Source organism: Phoxinus phoxinus (assembly GCF_949152265.1).
Source record: "Phoxinus phoxinus genome assembly, chromosome: 13".
Taxonomy (NCBI): Eukaryota; Metazoa; Chordata; class Actinopteri; order Cypriniformes; family Leuciscidae; genus Phoxinus; species Phoxinus phoxinus.
Window position 1 is genome coordinate 18,998,068 of NC_136888.1, and position 22,178 is coordinate 19,020,245.

Sequence of the window (22,178 nt, forward strand, 5' to 3'; positions counted from 1 at the left end):
TATATATGTGAATGCATATTTCACAGTGGAGTCCTATTATAAGAGGGTATTTTTTGTCTCGCTCTCTTTATCTGCATGTCATGAACAGTTATGCGTTTCCGCACGTTGTAAATAACCAGATTAAATTTTTACTAACCCACGAGGCAAAAAGCGAGTGTGCGTTTCTGCACTGCTGCTGGTGTGTCTTGTCCCGCCTGTCCTAGAGATCTTTGTTGTCATGGTGACAAAGAGTTTCCACCACATGCTCTGAGAACTGTCACACACACTGCATACCCCTAAAACGTTTCTTCATGGTTCCGGTGTGTGTGTATGGGTTCTTAAAGGGGCTGTATTATACTGCCCTACAGAAATGACATTTGTTACAAAAGAAATAATGCTGTTCTGGGGAAATCCTGATGAATTCTGGGGGGAAAAAACATTAAGCAACACAATTGTTTTCAAAATTGATAATAATAAGAAATGTTTCTTGTAGCAAATCAGTATATAAGAGTAATATCTGAAGGATCATGTGACACTGAAGACTAGAGTAATGATGCTTAAAATTCAGCTTTGCCATCACAGGAATATATTACATTCATTTAAATATGATTTAAATTGTAATAATATTTCACAATATTACGGTTTTCACTGTATTTCGGTTTTCACTCCAATTAATATCTGATCAAATAAGTGCAGCCTTGCTGAGTACAAAACTCTACTTTTATTTTTTTAAGATGTCTCTTGTCTGTACAGGGCTGTCTCTCCTTCTCACTCACTCACTCACTCACTCACTCACTCACTCACTCACTCACTCACACACACACACACACACACACACACACACACACACACACACACACACACACACACACACACACACACACACACACACACACACACACACACACACACACACACACACACACAGAGAGAGAGAGAATGGAGCTTCTGTTTGAGGCTAGCATCTTTTATAGACTGAGACGATGGGGGGAGAGGTCAGTCACAAAGGTCTTAAGGTACAAAATGAAGAATCGTTTAAAGAGTAACTCAACCCCTGGTCAGAGCCTGACTCCACCCTTTGGCAATATTTGAAAAATGCTGGAAAAGTGTGCAGAGCTCAGTGGAGGGGGGGCGTGCACCTGAGACGCGTCTCTCTGTAGGCAAGGGCGTGGTTAGCTGGTACCCTCGTACGTCACAGGGTACCACAACTTCCAATAGGAAAATCCAACTGCAGTAGCCACCGTTCAACCTGAAGAGGGCAGCACTCAGACGTTTTTACACCATATATTGTAGAATTATAACACTTTATACCCAAATGTCAAACAAATTACTTGAATCAATAAACAGCATTAATAAAGCCCCAGTCTTACAGATCATCATTAACTTAAAAAAGTTGTTTTAGGGTTTAGTTACCCTTTAAAGCTCTGTGGATCAGTTTGAGTCCAGATGACCTGTGACCTTCCTGGAGTCTCTTCCTGGTGAAGGGGGAATGGATGGATGATATTGAAGTGGTGTTAGAGCTGCTGTGAGGAGTTTGACGTGAGACTACAGTATTATCTATAATAAGATCTCTTTTCTCTGCCTTTTTCTTTTTTTTTCTTGTCCTCCTGTCTGGTCTTCTCTCTGCTTTTTCCTCCCTTTGTTTTCTCCTTTCCTCCACTTGCCTCATCTTCGGTTTTCTCCTCTCCTCCCCTTTTTATCTTTCCTGCTTTCCCTCTAATCTCCTCTCCACCTTTCAGAGCTCCATCGTCTCCTTTTTTCTGCTTCCTCTTCTCCTGGTCTCTTCTCCTTTTTCTCGTCATCTCTCTTTTGTACTTGTCTTTTCAGCTTTCTCATTTTTTTCTTGATTTCCCCTTTCCTTTTTTTCCGTCTTGTCTGATCTTCTACTTTTCTTCTCTCTTTCTTTCTTGTGTTCTCTCATCTTCTTTCCTCTTTTCTTCTTGTCTCCTCTTAACTCTTTTCGGTCCCCTTTACTCTAGCATTCTCATCTTTTTGCCTTTTTCTGGTCTTCTCCTCTACTATTTCTTTTCTTGTCCCCCCCTTTTTATTTCTCCTTTCTGGTCACTTTTCCACTTGGCATTACTTATCTCCTCTACTGCTTTCTTCTTCCTTCTCATCTCTTCTACTCCACTCTGATGTCATCTGCTTTCTCTTTGCCTCCATTCTGTTTACCCCTCCTACTTTCTGGTCGCTTCATGTCTCCTTGCCTGTTCTCTATTCTCTTCTCCTTCTGAAGTGTCTGCTGTCTTCCCCTTCTGTATCCTACTGTCCTGTCATGTCCTCCCTCCTCTCTTCCTCCATCATCTCCACTCTTCTCTGAGCACGGCAATGGAGGGAAAGGGAACTGACGTATGCGTCCTCTCCGCTCTCACTAACATTGTTTATCATCCACCCATTCCAGCATGGAGCTGAATGTCTGATGAGATGGAGAGAGGGGCAGAGAGGAGGATTGGTGTGCAGTAAATCAGTTAGTCTGTAAATGAGATGAGAGTGAAGGAGAAACGGTCTGAACTGAGGAGAGCATGAGGAGAATCTGGAACATAGACTGACATTGAGATGATACAACACGCACACTAAACGCTCTCTGATCTATGTTGTCCTCGCAGCGAGCGCACACTCAAATGAAACCCTTTGAAATAGTTCCTTCAGGTGTTTCAATTTCCTTTCTTCTTAAAGTGCCATTATGATTTTTTTAATATTCCCTTTTCATGCAGTGTGTAATACAACTTTGCAGAACGTTTTACATTCACAAACGGCTATAAAGTCGAAAGTGCATGATAAACAGTTATTGTCTCCCAAAAGAAAGAATCGACTCTGAACCGCCAATACGTTTTTGGGATTTTTTTTAGAATCCTACAACTTTATGGTTCTACGTCACTAGAAGATACATTTGCATAATGCCCGCCTATGTTGTACATTGAATGCCCGCTTATGTTGTACGTACGCCTGCGAACGACTTGACCAGCCCACAACACGTCATTTTACTGACGACTGATTCGCGAACCTCTGACTTCAACGCGGGATTTGCAAAGCGCTTGCTCTCTGTTTAAGAATCATTGAAAAATGTGGTGATGTGCAATGTATATTATGAGAAAATTAAAGTGTTTTTGACCTTTGATGCATGTAAACCTGTTGTAGGAGACCTTCAAAACAAAATTAGCAACCTTTAAAATAGCATAATAGGAGCACTTTAAAAAACACACAAACATGCACTCAGGACTCATGTTCCTTACATTCAACTGCACACTAATAATATGAGCCTGATTATAGCGTTTTGCTTGAAGACCCTCAGTAATCTTTCTCTGTCTCGTTCCCTCTCATCCTTTATTCTCTCACTGTCCTCGTTCTGGCTTTAAGACTCCGCCGTGCCACAAAAGGATTATCGTGCCTTCTCCAAACAGGAAATACATGCACAAACAGCCCTTGTGCCTCAAACCACGGGTCCTTATAGCATCTCAGCATGCTCAGTAGAAGATTGCTTGTGTTTTATGCTCGTAAAAATGAGAAACAAAATATATTTTGTGAATATATTTGCTGACAGAATCTTTTTATTTTTGAGTAAACTATCCTTTTAAGCAGGTGCAACACAAGTGTTCTTTGTATATTTATAAAATGCGTGCAAGACGAGACTTCCGTTTATATAGCATTTCCTTGTCCTGAATGATTTCAACTGTTTAAATATTTGGAGGTTATGATGCTCCTAAAAACGTCTACATTAAAAACATCAACCTTGAGAGGCTGAATATGTGTGTGGACCGTCCCTTGTTTCCCTCTGTCCTTCTGTCTTTTAAGAGATGTAATCGACTTTGTCTTTTATAAGTGTCCTGTCTTAATACGTAATGTCTCTCTCTCTCTCTCTCTTTCTCTCTCTCTGTCTCCTGCAGTTTTGGACATGGCGCGTCACGTACCCCTGTATCGTGCTCTGTTGGAGCTGCTAAGAGCCATCTCCACCTGCACCAGCCTGGTTCCTCTGCTCCTGCCGCTATCAGGAGACGCTGCCGAAGAAGAGGAGGATGAAGAACGCTCCGAGTGTCAGACCTCTGTCGGCATGTTACTGGCCAAGATGAAGACCTGCGTAGATACCTACACCAACCGCCTCAGGTGCGCTCTTCCTCTCTCTTAGACACACACACGCACACACACACACACAGGTCAGTCAAACTAAGGGACAGAGGACGGGCTGAGTGACTGCTGATGGATGGATGTTCACCCTGTGACACTCGCTGTCTCTGACCTGCATGCAAAACCCTGACTTATATCCACAAGATGTAACCTGATGCTATAGCGACAAGTCAAAACCTTTGTTTCATCAAAAGAATAACACAGTGACGGCTAGATCACTCAGTGCTCCTCTGTTGCTCTTGAAAAGCCTCCAATCTCCAGTGACCTTCACACTGACATGAGCTTCTGCTGTTCCAAACTTGTCCATTTCATATACCGGTAGTGTACATGCAAAATAGTGCAGATTAGAATTGGGTTTCCCACTGTTTTTACTCGACCCAACACATACACATTATGAATTAAATTTTTAGCCTGTATTGTCAATGAATAATATTTGTTATATTTACATTTTGTTTTAAAAAGGTTTTAGGTTTTTAATTTAAACCTTAAAACTAATATTTAAAAGGATTTTATTTTTATAATTTTTAAATATTTTTTTTAATGAATAAAGTACTACGTGCACCCTTGAATGACAGTGCACGCCATCTTAATTACTCTCCTCTGCGTCACTTACGGGCAAAGGACATTTATGATTTCATGTCCTCTTTCTCCTTTGTCTCTCTCTCTCTCTTTCATGTTCCGTCCTCCTGCTTAATGAAAGATTCATGTTTTGAGGGCGTGTGCTTAGCTGCAAGACAGCTGGATGTTGTTTTTAATGGTTTACTTTGGGACAAGTCACGATCTGCTGCCCATTTGATACATTCAGTGTCTACTAGCACCTCTCACGAGCAGCGCATGTTTGTTTCGGGGTTGGGGACATGAGAGGTTGAGAAGCTCTTGTCTTGAGGACATGCCGTTGTTGCGGCATTCAACACTGAATCTACACAAACACAAATATAGACCCTTAATTAATAAGTTATAGTGTCTACAGAAACCGAAATGTGACCCATGATGATTCTTTGTCCACCTTAGGTCAAAGAAAGACAAAAGTAAAGGGGTAATGAAGGCTGAGGCATCTGACCCAGAGCCAGAAGGCCTGACACTGCTAGTTCCCGACATCCAGAAGACCGCAGAGATCGTCTATGCTGCCACAACCAACCTACGGCAGGCCAACCACGGTGAGAACAATTCTACTATTTCCCAAATGCTTCCATTAGGTGCTATTTATTAAATAATCATGGAATGGTTACATTTTTAATAACTTTGAATGAATGAATTTAATGAATTTCCAGCTTAGAAACATTGATTAATTTTTCACTTCTATTATTTTCTACATTTTAGACACTACAATAAAGTCATCAATACACACATGGAATTATGTAAATTTAGTGGCCATTAAAATGTTAAAGGGTAAGTTCACCCAAAAATGAAAATTCTGTCAGTAATTACTCACCCTTATGTTGTTCTACACCCATAAGTCTTTCGTTCATCTTCGGAACACAAATTAAGATATGTTTGATGAGCTGGCTCACTCCTTCATATATGATACTAGGGAATTGCATTTGCCGGCCCAGAAAAGTTAGTAAAAACATTGTTAAAATAGTCCGAGTGACTACAGTGGCTCGACCTTAAGTTTATCAAGCGATGAGAATACTTTTTGTGCACAAAAAAACTAACAAAAATAATGACTTTATTTAACAAACTATGGTGCTTACGTGAATCGTATAGTAGACTGGCATGGAGGAGAATAGATTGTTGAATTAAGTCGTTATATTTGTTTGTTTTTGCTCACAAAAAGTATTCTCATTGCTTCATAACATTAAGGTTGAACCACTGAAGTCACATGGACTTTTTTAAAGGAGAACTCCGGTCAATTTTAACATTGAGCTCAATTTTTAGTAAATTTGGAGTGCTGTCAATACAGAGAACAACGACAAAAATCGGTGTTACCTACACCGTGTTATCCTCTTTTTAAAATTTGCACCCTATTGACTTGAATGGGGCACGTTTTAAACCTGCTTTTATTTCTCTTATCATCCTTGATGTGTCATTACAAGTGCCCAGCCATGTTGAGTGATTCCTTCAGAGTGAACATGAGTGAATCTGACTGCAGTAGATGTGAAAGATATGAATAAAAACAATGTTATATCAGCCAGCGCACATACCTGTATTTAGTTCCTGTTTTCGGTCGAAGTCCAAAGTAGTCGATTGTCGAGTTCACGCGCATAGGTTTAGTTACTTAGATCACGCGCGTGAACAACACCGATTTTTGTCGTTGTTCTCTGTATTGACAGCACTCCAAATTTACAAAAAATTGAGCTCAATGTTAAAATTGACCGGAGTTCTCCTTTAACGATGTCTTTACTGCCTTTCTGGGGCTCGACCGTGGTAATTACGTTGCAGTCTGTGGATGGTTCAAACAGCTCACGGATTTCATCAAAAATATCTTAATTTGTGTGCTGAAGATAAACGAAGCTCTTACGGGTTTGGAACGACATGAGGGTGAGTAATTAGTGACAGAATTTCCATTTTTGGGTGAACAAACCCTTTAACGAATCAAAACCGTTGTATATTTTAGCTTCTTCAACAAAGTTGCTCTTTGTCTAGATTCCAGCTCCTGGTTCATTCTCATCCAACTTCATGAAGAGCGTCCTGGTTTTAGTGGTTTTGCACTCATTTAGTCTTTGCACTCATCTTTTTTTGAAGCAGCACAACTGTTCTCAGCATTACGGTTTCACCAAATCAGCATATTTAAATGAATACTGAAGGATCATGTGACACTGTGAAGCCTGGAATTATGACTGCTGAAATTTCAGCTTTGCCACATTAATTTGTAATTAATTACAGGTTTTTACTGTATTTTCTATTAAATAAATGGAGCATAAGAGACTTAAAACCATTAAAATAATCTTTCCGACCCCAAACTTTTGAATGGTAGTTTTACAAAAAGATTGATCTTACCCAAGTCTTACCCATGAATTTTACAGCACCATTTAAAGTAAATTTCCCTCTAAAATCCTTTTAAGAAAAGCTGTTCATGCTCTGTGTCTCTGTAGGGTCTGATTTCTTAGGTGCTCAAGACTTGAATCAGAGCACAAGTGAAAGCAGGAACAGTGCTGGATGTATAGTGGTCAGTCCGGAGAGTGATGGTGTGTATTTCACAGGCTGAAGACACACTCCTTTCTTATCTGAGGGCCCCGGGGGACATGGAGTGACTGTTTGCTCTGACAAAATAAGCCAAAGAGAAACGGCGCTTCAGCACAGAGCCCCACCAGAGGCTCTCTAAAGCCTGATCGCGTCCTCGAAGGACTTTTAAATGGAAAGTCAGCTTTACTGGGCAGTTTCGTTTGTCAGACTAGACTTAATCTATGTCGTGCTAATTCTTTAAGATTTGAACCAACAGCCCTTAGTCATGACCAGGGTGCATTTTCAGACAGGGAGGTCGTATGATCAAGTTTAGTCCCTTTACACTGACCTCATAAAAATGGATGTGACCATGACAATTCCTAATCCTGGGGTTTAAAGCTCTTGAAGTCACATGTTTATTAACATTCGCAAACTGTCTTTCTCAGGTCCTCTAGGTCTAGGACATAGCTAAGGGAAATTTAGACCACTTTGAGCATTTGTTGCTTGTCATCAGGTTTGCGGGAATGTCCTGTGTCACTGTAAATGTCCACTTATAATAACTATCACCCTCCCTTCTATCTCATGCTCTCATTCTCTCTGTGATGAGTGAATGAAAGGGGCGTTAAACGTGGTGAGGCGGATCAATGCTGCTGTCACCATCCATAAGGAAAATCTATATGATAAGAGCAGTGAGACATTACTTACCACCCCATTTAACTGCTTAATTAGTACTCCATCTTTTTTTTTTAAAGTACCAGAGACTGCGCAGTCAGGGTGTCTGATTGGTCGAGAGAGGTTTCTCATAGTCCGGTATCGATATCGCCATCAGTATCGTGCACTGATGTAAGTGGAGCTATCGATGTCGGTTGGATTTTATGTGGCTCGTATCCAAAGCGCGGCCGTTATCGGCTATGTTAAACGCAATGGTAATTTGATTGGCTGTCACAGTGCATGTGCGTGTGAGGAGGGACATGTCTCTACACCCACTGCGGAATGGGCGGAAATGCCATAAAGCTCCATAAATATATGGAGTTTAATTGTGTTGTTACTTTAACGGCCTCTATCCGCAGGTCTAATATGTCTCACTGGAGTGGTGATGGTCTGCTGGTGCCGTTGTCATTAGTCTGGCGCCCTCTCGATAACAATCTGAATTGGTGGAACAGAAATGCAGCGACTCATTTGTGTAACAACATGACATTTCGTGCTTATTGCCATTTATCAAGATAATAAATTTGCAGGCAAACGCGTCCCATTGGGAGTCTTTTAATTATCAAGTCAAAAAAAAGATTTGATCAAAGTGGGCCTTTTTTCTTTGCAGTATATTTCGTTTACTGACAGCTGAGCTACATGCACTCATTCAGGTTACTTTTGCGTCTCGTAGGGATGTGTTGTTTGCTTAGAGATGAGAGGATGGAAGATGTGACCCACTCGAACATTCCCTCAGGCTACTCTGAAACACACATGCACACACTTTTTTTTGATGTGTCTGTCTTCTGTTTCTCAGAGAGGAAGATGGCAGAGAGCTCTAAGAAGGCAGCAACAAGGCCCAAACCGCTGTCCATCTTGCGTTCAATGGAGGAGAAATATACAGCAGCAATGAAGAAGCTACAATTTGGTGAGTCTTGGAACTGCACATCTCTGCTAGTGCTCGACACAGTGAGTTTTTACTGGCTGATAAGAAATCTAGAGAGCATGTATAATAGAATTGACTCTTTGAACAAGCATTTTATTAAACAATTGACACTTTTTCAAATAATTTAGAATATTTTAGGGATGCAATGATATCGATACCATATTGGTTAACGACCAATTATTATTATTATTATTAAGTCATCAGTTTCCTCTTTTTAATTTTAGATTATCTTTCCCATCATCTAATACCTCTATTATTCTTTAAAACACTAATAATGTAGTTACACTGTTAATAGCAATTGTCAAAATGAATATTTTACATGATTTATGAATCTATTACACTTTATATTATATGTTATAATGTTTTAATGCTTAAATTCACTTGTAGCATTTAGAAATTGTTTAGAGATATTGTATTAGCTATTTATTTGTTTTTTGGTCATAACATGAAAATAATTATCAACTTACTTTTTACCATTGGTGCAATTGTTAAAATTAATATTTAACCACACATTAATATATGTTTGGGTAATTTGATGTTGCTTAATGGTCACATTACATGCAGGTAAACAAAATATTATAAAATAATTTTTATTTATTTTAATTGAACATTCTTATGTTTTAATTAATTACTAGCTTTTCATTAATACCAAATGGATCACAAACCCTGATTTAAACCTATTTCCCCCTTTTTCTTTTACATTTGTACCAAATAAGTAGTTAGTGGATGGATGGGAATTGCTGTTTTCCCTTCAGCTGCTTTTTCCCCTTTAAGTGCACCAGATATTTGAAGGAGCACAATGCGTCTGAATTGAAATGGGGAGGATTGTGTTATCTTGCTGGTAGAATGGCTTTTCTTGTTGTCATTTCACATCTGTCTTTGCTCTGATTGATGACAAGAGTTTTGTTCTGCCAAAAATGATTTAGCCCAACCTCAGACGAATGAGGTAATCTCAACTGACGTGACTGTTAACAGGTCTGCACTGGCTCTCACAGAACAGACCCTTCAGAATACACAGTACGCCTGTTTCTGGAGGAAATGCGATGAAACGTGAATCTGATCATATCTTTCAGGCGTATTGCATTGCCATTGTGACTGCTGATAACTAACTGTCCGTGTGTGGTCTCTTCCACAGACACATTTGAAATGGTGTGTGAGGATGAGGACTCTAAGCTGGTGTTTAAGGTGAACTACCATTACCTGTCTCAGGTGAAGAACGCCAGCGATGCCAACAGTGCCGCCCGTGCTCGACGATTAGCTCAGGAGGCGGTCACGCTCTCCACCTCCCTCCCTCTCTCCTCCTCCTCCAGTGTGTTTGTCCGCTGCGATGAAGAACGCCTCGACATCATGAAGGTATGAAAAGACACGCTCGGCCCATCCACTGACACTCTTATATTTAAAAAAAGAGATTGTTGTTGATTAGAAAAACAGATCGATTTAGAAAAACAGAAAAATTTAGGCCACATCAGCATCTTAAATTAGGTTAAATGCACCAAATGCGGACCAGAATAGATCTCATATAGATGGGTAAGATTTATTTTAGAAGCATTCATGCAATCAACTGCAGCGATGTTAGATTTGTAAACAAATTTCTTGCTTTTATACTGGTTATTTTTGATGATTCTGTCAAACTGATTCACAGAGCATTTGTTGATCACTAAAACTCTGTGGAGAAATTATAATAAATGTTACTCAATATATGCAAAATGCAGATGGATGAGCATGATTAATGGCATCATATTTAATAAGTATATTTTAAATATTTTTTGTGCTTGAGTGATAATTACAAGTTAAAAAATATATATATATATATTACATATTTTATCACTTTTATTTATATATATATATATATATTATATATATATATATATATAATCTGATAATATCTTATTAATATCTGATTAAACTTGATTTATAATTCATATATATTATTTATACATTTCTTTTATATAAATTTATATAAATTTTTATAATTTAAAACAAGTTAATGATTCAAATAATTTTAGAGATGCACGGATTACAATTTTCTAGGCCGATTCCGATTTTTCATTGAGTTTGTCCTGCCGATACAGATTTTAGCCGATTCCGATTTAATTTTTTCTAACCACTTTACAGCACACACAAATATTTGTTTTCTATCTTTTCTTTAATGGAGCATTTTGTGAACAGATAATCGCTATAAAATAGAACTATATAAATTACTCTTGGTGTGTGAAATTAAAAGTTAATTAAAATTAAACTAAAATAAAGCTTTATACTGTATTCAATAGTTTACTCGTTTTTATTTTTTATAAAATACCATACACTTTTACCCAAACTGAATAATAAAAACAAGTTTAAATGGGTAAATTTTCTATAAATATTTGTGTCTATAAATATTAATTTTCTTTTCTGACACAGCCTACTCCAGTTCTTGTTAAAACACACTAGACATGCAAATTATGTGCAGTTTTGGGCACTTTTTGTGTCAAATCATATTTATTTTGTCCATCAAAAGTGTGCTTTCACTTTAATTGAGCGTGAGCAGCGACGCTCCTGCTCGTGGTGTAAACGCACTCATTGATTAACATGCATGGCGAAAAAAGTATGCGCTGCTAATGCTTGCGGTGTGAAATGGCCGTAATTCACGAGGTTTCCTACATGTGTGCACGTGTGATGCTGATGTTGCGCGATGTTAATCATGCGGCGCCCGAGTGCATTTGAATGCAAATAAATCGGCATATGTCAGACTAACCGGCCGGTCATGGCGATCACCTGAAAATTGTCCAATTCCAGTCACCAGCCGATCAATCGGTGCATCTCTAAATAAAATGAATCGATTAATTACACAAATGAAAGAATCGGATATGTCAGTGCTTATGAGATCAGACCAGGACAGACTCAATCCCTGCTGTTTACTGTGGGTCAACATGAACCTTTCCATCTCTGCTGCATGACAAAACAACTGCAATGAATCCCAGCAGTCACTTGCTTGTCTCTAACACACACACTTATGAGTGCACATACTCTTCCTAATGACATTTGAGATGTGTTTTTGACCCTGGCTGCTCTCGAAGTGTGTAAATGTCAATGTGTCTGGCTTGAGCTCGGGCAGGCCAGACCACAAGCGGAGCCCCAGTCAGACTGGTCACTCACTGCTCCGTCTGTTTACACTGACCCCTAACAGCGGGCCAGGTCTTCCTCCACACTTCATACAATCTTAATGGACATTAATAGTAAACTGAGCTTTGTGAGCTGTGTGAGCACAGCTTTGTGTGTGTGTTTAGTGTTGCGTTTGAATGGTCATGTCAAAACAGTCTTTACGCCTGAGTGCAGCTCCACCGCCTGCAGTGGAGAGAGATTTACTGGATGGCATTACAGTCCTCCGATCTGCCTCTCTCTCACTCATGTCTCTGCCTGTATCTGTTCATCCTCCCTAGCTCTCTCTCTCTAAAACATGGTTTAGACATGCACAATCATTCCTGTGCTGTTCAACACATTGCTTTCATGTTAATGTTTGTCACCTTTGAATGATTGGAGGCTTGCCGTTTTAATGGCTGTTTTCCTGCTTTTTCTTTCAGGTGTTGATAACAGGGCCCGCAGACACACCATATGCCAACGGCTGTTTTGAATTTGATGTCTACTTCCCTCAAGATTACCCAAACTCCCCCCCTCTTGTTAATTTGGAGACCACCGGTGGCCACAGCGTCCGCTTCAATCCAAACCTCTACAACGATGGAAAGGTTAGTGTTTTTTTTTTACAGTTTTCTCCGATTTTTCAGTGGCCGATACCGATAAATTGACTGTAGGTTGAAAATATAAAAATAATGTTATTATATTGTTATTTTTACAAGTGTTTTTTTATTTTGTTTTACAGCTCATAGTGGTAATGTCAAAAATGTCTGAATATTGCCTGAATGGAAATACGAAAATAATGTTGCGTTTTATTTATTTTTATGATTATATTTTTACAAAAACAATTATTTTACTGCCAATGGCAATAATCTAAAAAATGTAGACCAATTTATTTGCCTGTTTGGTTTATAACGGTCAATCACTAATAAGCTTCCTCCTCTGACTTGTAATCATTGTTTAGTTTAACCATTAAATTGTTTTCTTCTCTTCATCTCCACCTGCTGTCATCCCTTCGGTAACAACCAGGTGTGTTTAAGTATCCTGAACACCTGGCACGGGCGTCCTGAGGAGAAATGGAACCCTCAGACCTCTAGCTTTCTACAGGTGAGCTAAATTTCTCTTTCTTAAATAATCAGTTTTTTTTTTTTAAGCTGTCCTTGTCTCTCCTGTTCATGCTCATTAGTGAGGAAGGATTTCACTTCCGATACTGATACCGATACTACACAAGTGAGGATGATTATTTTCGGTATTTCTGAAGCAGGGGAATGCCGGAGAGAACACCTCTCATTTCATCACTTTCTGAGAGCATTTAGTCATATCACCTACACATCGACCATTAAGCATTTACAACATTCCCATCCTGGCTTCCCTACTGTAATTATCTGCCCACATCTCCACCCCTCCTCCCTCCCTCCATCATACCTCTCTATATAATAGGCAGGGGAGCGGTTTCACCCTGTAATATTGATCTGATCAGGCTCTGCTCCTCTCTCTCTCCTCTCGCTTGTGCTCATGTACTGCTGCCAGCAGTTCATAGAAATGTCTCCATTGATTAGTGCTACAGTTAGTGTCCAGCCGATCAATAGATGGAAATCGGGCACTGGGACAGTAGTGCTTTGGTCACAGAGAGCTGTTTGTTCTTCACCTTTTCACCTGATCTGTGGTTCTTTCCACCTAGGATTTATAACGTGTGTGTGTGTGTCTGTCTATTTTAGGTGCTGGTATCAATCCAGTCTTTGATCCTGGTGGCTGAGCCATACTTCAACGAACCCGGTTACGAGCGTTCCCGGGGCACGCCGAGTGGAACGCAGAGCTCCAGGGAGTACGACGGAAACATCCGGCAGGCCACCGTCAAGTGGGCCATGCTAGAACAGATCCGCAACCCTTCACCCTGCTTTAAAGAGGTTAGATATCATTCATCACAAACACTTATCGGCTCATGAAAGGGTGCACAAGGTTCATGCAGGCACATATAAACATGCGATATTTGGAGAAAATATTTGTGGGGGGGAGATTCTATATAATACAATATTTATTATATACTAGGGCTGTCAAACGATTAAAATATTTAATCGCGATTAATCGCATTAATGTCATAGTTAACTCGCGATTAATCGCACATTTTTATCTATTCTAAATGTCTCTTGATTTTTTTTTTGTCCCATTATTTTTTTCTCATTTTAATGCTCTTATCAACATGGAAAAGTGGATCGGCTTGCTTTGTGCAAATGTTTTTTTTTATTATTGAAAACAACATTGGCATATGTGTTCAATTTCACACTAACATTCTCACTTGGAGCAAATAATCTCTCACAGAATGTAACACTGTCCATCAATAAAAGGGTGAAAGAAATACTGACGAGGTAACGTTACTGATATTGACGAGTGGGCGTAGAAACGCATCAGCTGAGTGTGAGTGTGTGTGTGTGTGTGTGTGCTTGACTATCAAGTGGTATTTCAGACTGGACGTGCTGCGATGATAGCTCAGTTCACAACGACAAAACACACAGATTACTTTGGTCTTGTCATTTGAACCATTTGGCAACTTTTTAAAAGTAAACTTTCCATTCAGAATCTTTATTGGCCTCCATTTCGGCGTCTCGCGCTCATCATTCATCCACTCAAAACGTAACGTTCAGACGAGAAGCGCCGCGTCGCGCAGCGGCTCGTATTTAAAATTCTAACACATTATTATCTATGAGTGTACACACACCGGTGGCGCCATTCAGTGTTTTTATTGCTGGCCATAAACTGAGAAAGTGCGCGTCTGATGTGCTAGACGCGCTCAGTTGTCCTAGACGCGGCTCGGCTCTGCGCTTCTCGTCCACTTTTTGGCGGCTCGCAAACCCAAACAAGTGTGTGCGGTGACGAGTGTGTGCGGCGACAAGTGTGTGCGGCGCCTGTTGTTTTGTTTCTGGTCTAGCTAGATCCGCTGTGGTGTTGTAGTTTTAATAACGTTACTAGTTGTTGCAAAAGCATGTGAAAAAAAACTACAAAGTTTGCTAGGCGTTAATCTCGCGATAAAAAAAATGACGCCGTTAAAATGGGTTTGCGTTAACGCCGTTAATAACGCGTTTAACGGATTATTGACATATGAATAATTTGTGTATGTGTATATATATGCACACACACACACACACACAGTATATACAGTACTGTTCAAAAGTTTAGGGTCTGTTAGTAAAAAAAAATGATAACCACAGTGGCCTCCATCATCGGTAAATGGAAGAAGTTTGGAACCACCAGGACTCTTCCTAGAGCTGGCCGTCCGGCCAAACTGAGCGATCTGGGGAGAAGGGCCTTAGTCAGGGAGAGAGCAAGAACCCGATGGTCACTCTGACAGAGCTCCAGCGTTTCTCTGTGGAGAGAGGAAAACTCACCAGAAGAACAACAATCTCTGCAGCACTCCACCAATCAGGCCTGTGTGACGAAAGCCAGTCCTCAGTAAAAGCCACATGACAGCTCTGTGAATACTTTCCGAATGCACTGTATAATATATGTGTATATATCACCTGAGGTGGTTTTTGTCCACTGTGTGTCAGCAGCACATTTTGAGTTGTCCTATCTTCTTTTATCACTTTTAGATAGATAATGATGTTCTCCACCCTCTCATCTTCTCCCCTCTTTGTTTTTGATTTCCTTTTGTCCTTGATTTGGCCCCCACCACCAGATAGCAATCATCCATATGCTCAGTGAAAAGAGAGAGGAGGAGGAGGAGCTGCCTGAATCAGAATATAAATGAGTGAAAATACTGAGTTTTTAAAGGAGGGATACGACTCAGCGCTAACCCAAAAGCGTGCACTAATCTAATTAGTAATTACCAAACATAAACTCCATGATCAGACCAAAAGCATGCATTAAACTCTAGAAATATGCGTCATGAGTGTGTATATTGTGAGTGTTTACTTTCTCAGACTGTCATATAGTTGAAAAATCAGTAGCTAGATCAGACTGTGACGTCACAAGTCACACTGGCATTATCCGTGCATGTCATCTTAGGTCTAGTATGGCTATTTCAGCTGGTATTTGTGAGTTTGATGTCATGCCTAACGGCTGCATCGCCACCTCAGGCAGTGTGGCTGGTACATTACCTCTGTATCCCACAGTGGACACTAAACAGGCTGTTGCCATGGCAACCAGAGCATTGTTCGGAGGGATAAAGGGCCGTTGGGCTGTCGTTTGGGCAGAACCGGGCCAGGCAGGGCAACACAGAAGCTTGTATAGGACTTTTACTGATCAATTATGTATTGGCCCAGACAGAATATGCATAATTATGTGGAATGGTTTTAAATCTCATATTAGTTACTGAATATATAATGAAACTAAGCAAAATGTTTTATAACAAACATGCATGGAGCTGAGGATGTATAAAATGTGTAGACCGTTTGTAGACTCCATGTGGGCATTAATGTAAGGTTTGAATCATGGGAGCTTTAGTGTAGAGCTTTTTGTGTTGAGAAAGGATCTCATCCCCTCAGACATTTGCTTTCAGCTCTTTTAAGAGAGACCCGTGACGTCCTCTACATGGAGATTGAAGTTGGTTTTATCAGACATAAGTTCAGCAGAATCTTCAATAGCCTAAGCACATGGACATTTAATGCCTTGATATACTCGCCGCATTTTTTCCATTCATCGTTTAGGGTTAAAACGAATTTTGAAATTCGTGACCAGAGATGTACTGTTTTTTTGAACATCTAATGCCGCCCACACTGCTGAGTTCGTCCTTTGATTTTGCTTGAAGTATATCGGGGCTTATAGGGTAATTTCCAAAACCTAGTTAATTGCTTGGTGCGATTGTCAGTGTTTCTGGTGTTACACAGTGTTCAGCCGCACACCGATTACATCACTTGACCTCCCTGGCACCGCCCCCTATCATCGTTTTGAAATGTAAAAGCGCCTATTTAGCAATATTAAACCCAGTGCTAATAGGGAACCTGCCAACATTGAGGCAATCTGTAAACTTTGCCTGACGAAGGTGGCAGCATCCGGAGGTAACAGGTAAAGTTCTGTTTAATATAAGCAGTTAGTCATTGTACTGTTTTGTTGCGATGTTTTTCATTAAGAAAAATAAGAACCCATTCAAGTAATTGCCGCCCACAGTCGCTCGGGCATTCATGAGCTGTTTAAAAGCGAGGTGGAAAAGAGAGAAACTCCAACGGTGTTGTCACGCGTCGGTTATCCGGTGGGTAAATCCCTACCTACATAGGCAGCATCCTTACAGAAGATTGAACCTCATAGATGAAACTCCACTCATAGTTGATTCCGATAGTTTCGAGTTTTCCATTAGCCTGTTGCAGGCACAATGCAGCGCAAGCAATGGTCAGGTAAAATAGTAATAAAATAAAAAAAATAACAATTTCTTGTGTTGAATGAATTTGAAGTATTTAAAATAAGCATCTGCAGGCACAAATATGTAGCTGCGTCTATATCTACTGCTGCTTCTGCCATTGGACTATATGAAACAGTGTTTTAGAGTGTAGTACATCCAAACAGATTCACACACATGCGATTTAAATAAAAGCAGGACACGTTATACACACACACACACAGAAAGAGCCAGTCACGCATGGCAATAAATAGTGGGCTGTTGACGTCAGAAGAGGGAGAGGAAACACACAATTGCTCCTGCACAACAACCTTACACCGTAACTACCGTACACATGTTCATTTTCTTTTAAATGGCATTTCTGTTTCTAACCTTTTCCTCTCTCTCTCTCTCTCTCTCTCTCTCTCTCTCTCTCTCTCTCTCTCTCTCTCTCTCTCTCTCTCTCTCTCTCTCTCTCTCTCTCTCTCTCTCTCTCTCTCTCTCTTTCTCTCTCTCGCTCTCTCTCTTTCCAATATCATTACACATGTTCTAGGAACTGAATGAATATGAAACAAACGCAGTATTATGGGAGAGGCTGTAACAGTCACATGTCTGGGTGGTTGACCTTTGTGTGTTTGAGAGAAAGCTAGATTTATGAAGGATGGATGGATGAAGCGAGACAGCAAAAGAGAGAGAGATATAAGGCCGGTGAGGTTGAGCTCAGAGCCAGCGAGTAATGTGCAGTGGCAGCCGGGGTTTCCATGGCAACACTGGCAAGACCATCGATCACATGCACTCATTCCTGAATCCCTCTCGCCTGCGCTCGCTCTTTTTCCTCCCAGAAGTTTGATCCGAACAGCGTCTCGCCTTTACAAGCAGGTTAAAGTGCACGTCTTAATCCTGGGAGAGACTGTGTGTGTTAGTGAAGACACAACAGGTGGATTTAGCAGAATAAGGCTGTTTTCCCACTAGAGCTTTTGGTGTGGATTCAAGAGTATCCTGCATTTGTTCAGTTGTTGTGTAACCTGTTTTTTTTATGGATCTTGTTATTTACAGTAAAAAATCAAATGGCATTTAAGGTTTCCAGATTTTCAGACATGGATGGTATTTTGCTTATTGTATAGTTGTCAGTACTGATTACTAATATGAAGATTTATATTATGTTTTGAGAATCACACAAAGCATACATTTTTGTAAAAAATTGTTCTCAAAACGTTTTTCTTTTATTCTAAGAACATTAGAAATGTATTATCAAAACATTTACTTTATTCTTGTAACATTATAATTATTCTCAAAACATTGATTTGATACTAGAATCATTGCAATTTTATTTTGATAATCTTATGACTTTATTCTGAGTTTAAATTTTTTCTCAAAACATTACAAAGTGGTTCTCGTAGCATTATGACTTTATTCCCATAACCATTACAACTTTATTTATTAAACATTTTACATTTATTCTCAAAACATGATTTGTTTCGAATTTGCCAAACAAATCTGTTCTTGTAACATTATGACTTTATTCTTAAAATATTTATATTCTAAAAACATTACAAATTTATTCTCATAACATTGACTTTCTCAAAACATCGGTTTTTTTTTACCATTACAATTTTTATCTCATAGCCCCACAAGTGTATTCTTGCAATTTTGACTATTCTCAAAAAGTTGCATTAATATTGTAATGTAATGACTTTTGTTCTCGAAATGACACAAAATGATAAGTTCATGAATTGTTTAGATCATAATTCTGTTTAATACTTTAAAATGAACTAATAACCACTATCATAACACATGGTGCGTTCAAGTCATCTGGTAAAGATCGTATATACGAGTTGAACGCACATGAACGCCACCACAATGTCGTAAATACGAGTGGGGAGGTCGGGATTTTCTTGGTGAGAAACATGGTGGAATACTACAATAGGCTACTTCAAGGTATTTTAACTGTGATATTGTCAGGCTTTTCGATTTACAGCGTAAAGCAAGGCACAGCCTGCACAGAATATGATGGCATTATAATATAACAATGTAATAGCCTATGTAATGATAGTTTGCTGTGGCTTCATAAATTAAATAAAAACATTAAAAAAACAAAGCACACCTGATGCACACATATCTTTGTTCTTCATTTTCTAGAACTAGAGTTTAAGAACCTTGCTGTATTTTTGTGTAATTAATTAAGAGAAAGTACACCACCATCATCGAAAGTGACTTGAACGCTCCTGTCGTCGTAAACGCGACTTTACACCTCGTAAGTACGAACTTCCCAGGAGGACTTGAACGCACCAACAGGTGGCACAATGGAAATCCATTTCAGACGGTACAAAGTTTGTTTTTGCTTTAATCAACATAGGAACCACTCCCGATGTCCGGGGAAATTATTCTGATTCTGTTAAATCAGGGTGTTGTGACTGATATTAATAACTCCTCATGCTGCAGTTTAATACACCGTCACTCTCTATGACATGTTAGAAAACAAAGTGAGATTGAGAGGAGAAATATCTAGGAGATGCAGAATGAACGAGTGAGTCAGCTCTCGCCTTCGGACAGATTCAGAGTACTACGAGGAAGTGTGTGTCCGCGTGAGCGCGGAGTTCTTCTCTTTCCTGCCTATGGTCTTTTTTACCGAAAAGGTCACTTAGTTTGTTCGTATTAACATGCGCGGACAGGCAGTGACTGCTGGTTATCTGTGTGGTGCGATCGGTCATCTGGTCCTTATGAGTCCAATAGGTCACTGGAGTCTCAATCCGAAGATCAGCAGATTGTTTTCTAGTGCTACTAAAATTGAATATGAGGTTTGCGTTTGATTTATGGGCTCTATGGGAACTGATATACAATTCCCTTTTCCAAGAACACTGATAATGTGTGTTTTTTTCACACTAACCATGTGTGTGTATGCGTGTGCAGGTGATCCATCGGCACTTCTATATGAAGCGAGCGGAGATCATGGCGCAGTGCGAGGGCTGGATCTGTGATATTCAGCAGTACAGCAGCGATAAGAGAGTCGGCCGAACCATGTCTCATCACGCAGCTGCGCTAAAGGTACAACACTGTCATACCAATGTAAATTGTGCCATTTGGTGTCTTCTGGAAACTGATTCCATGTGTTTTTTGCAGAGGCACACAGCTCAGCTCAGAGAGGAGTTGTTGAAACTTCCCTGTCCTGAAGGCCTGGAGCCGGATGGGGAGGAGTTTTCCGAGAAAAGCGCCTCGCTCATGGTGAAGGAGCTGCCCGGTCAGGATGCAGAGAAGCAGACGGACAGCCCAGACGCCCACTGTAGCGACGGCCAGCTATGATCCCCCTCTTCCCCTGAAGCCCCGCCCACCGCCTTTGACTATCCATTGATATTGAAAAAAGACTGGATGGCTTTGGTGATTTAAGCCATCTTTTTGTCAATATTTGTATGTAAGAAATCTAATTATGTTATAGCATAAAAAGAGAGGACCGACAAAACCAAGAAAATACGAGGAAATGAATCCGCTAACACCCACCGACACAAGACGAACCGCTGAAATCTATGCTGCGCCCTGGAGAAAACAAAAGAGATGAGAGAAGATCTTTTTATTTACTTGTAAAAGAGTATACATTTTTTTGTGCTTTTTTTTCCCTTTATTTTCCCAAATTGTTAAATAACCACTGATTGATATGTTATTAAACTTGTTTATGTAAACAAAAATGAAAGATGAAATCACAGTATATATAAGGGAACTGCCTTTAGTGGAGAATGTTTACCAAATGTTTTGTTCAATTTTTTTTTCTTTATTTTGGACTGTTAGTGCAAGGACAGTTTGTACGTGAGAATATACTGGTCATTCTTTAAGCAAACTATTTAAAAGAAAAATGTAACACGCTCCCATACCCACTCTTGAGTTCCCACAATCCTCTGGTGACCCTCTGACAGTGCTTTTGGTTTCTACAGACTTGTGTACACTTCAATAATAAAGCCTGAATCGGACGTTCCTGGATGCTCGTTCAGGCTGATCAATAGCACGTTTTATTTTTGCCCTCTCTCTGCTTTTAAGTGCAAGTTTAATAAATGCAACCTGTTTTACTTTGCTTGGATATACTAATTAATGTGGTTCTGTAGATTGTGGTGAGTGTTTGTGCATCTGTAAGTAGAATTCACTGCTATAATGGAGGCTGAGCGATCACTGTCGGCTTACAAGAGTAGAAGTTTTTAAAAATGTACTTGACGAGACTAATTAAACATCTGAAATATGCAAACAGTGCATGTGCACATTCTACGAATATGGAGGCCTTGACCTTCTTGACTATAGCCAACAGTTAGAATCAGAGTATTCCATAATTGTATTAAATTGATATTGCAAAAATGCAAAAAAAGATTCTGTACTCATACCAGTTACCACAAGATTACCACAAGACATTTATAATGTTACAAAAGATTTATATTTCAATCTGTAAAAATTCTGTTCTTTTGAACTCTCTATACATCAGGGAATCCTGAAAAAAAAAGTGTATCACGATGTTCACAAAAATACTAAGCAGCACAACTATTTTCAACATCGATAATATGAAATGTTTCTTGAGCACCAAATCAGCATATTAGAATTATTTAGGTAGGATCATGTGACCTGTAACATACTGTACATGAAGAAGCATCGTTTGGGCCCTTTCGATTTCATTTTGTCTAAATTTGTTTTTACGGTTTAATTTTATAATTACATTTATTGTATTTACCTTTTGTACTTTTTGTTTATTTTTAAGGCCTATTCTCACCAATGACGATAACTATAAATAAAGATATAGTAAAAAAAAAAAAAACCTCAATATTAAAGAATAGCAGAGTCCACACCACAGCTATAATGATAACGGCACAGAGAAACGATATCGTTGGAATTACTTTGAGAACGTACTCTGTTACTAACGTAACCTCGGTTACCTGAGATAACGGGAAC

General features: G+C 39.5%; 1 protein-coding gene across 8 annotated transcripts in view; it reads left to right on the forward strand.

The window, feature by feature from the left end:
• Positions 1 to 21,313, forward strand: part of birc6 (baculoviral IAP repeat containing 6) — a 94,229-nt gene extending 72,916 nt beyond the window's left edge. For all 8 annotated transcript variants that reach the window (XM_079631953.1, XM_079631957.1, XM_079631958.1 and 5 more), the window contains exons 66-74: positions 3,864 to 4,080; positions 5,113 to 5,258; positions 8,711 to 8,821; positions 9,975 to 10,192; positions 12,400 to 12,561; positions 12,980 to 13,057; positions 13,669 to 13,857; positions 20,169 to 20,303; positions 20,379 to 21,313. In XM_079631953.1, coding sequence (XP_079488079.1) covers positions 3,864 to 4,080; positions 5,113 to 5,258; positions 8,711 to 8,821; positions 9,975 to 10,192; positions 12,400 to 12,561; positions 12,980 to 13,057; positions 13,669 to 13,857; positions 20,169 to 20,303; positions 20,379 to 20,558 — 1,436 coding nt within the window. In that variant the 3' untranslated portion in view covers positions 20,559 to 21,313. The remainder of the gene's footprint in view (positions 1 to 3,863; positions 4,081 to 5,112; positions 5,259 to 8,710; positions 8,822 to 9,974; positions 10,193 to 12,399; positions 12,562 to 12,979; positions 13,058 to 13,668; positions 13,858 to 20,168; positions 20,304 to 20,378) is intronic.
• Positions 21,314 to 22,178: the final 865 nt, after the last annotated feature.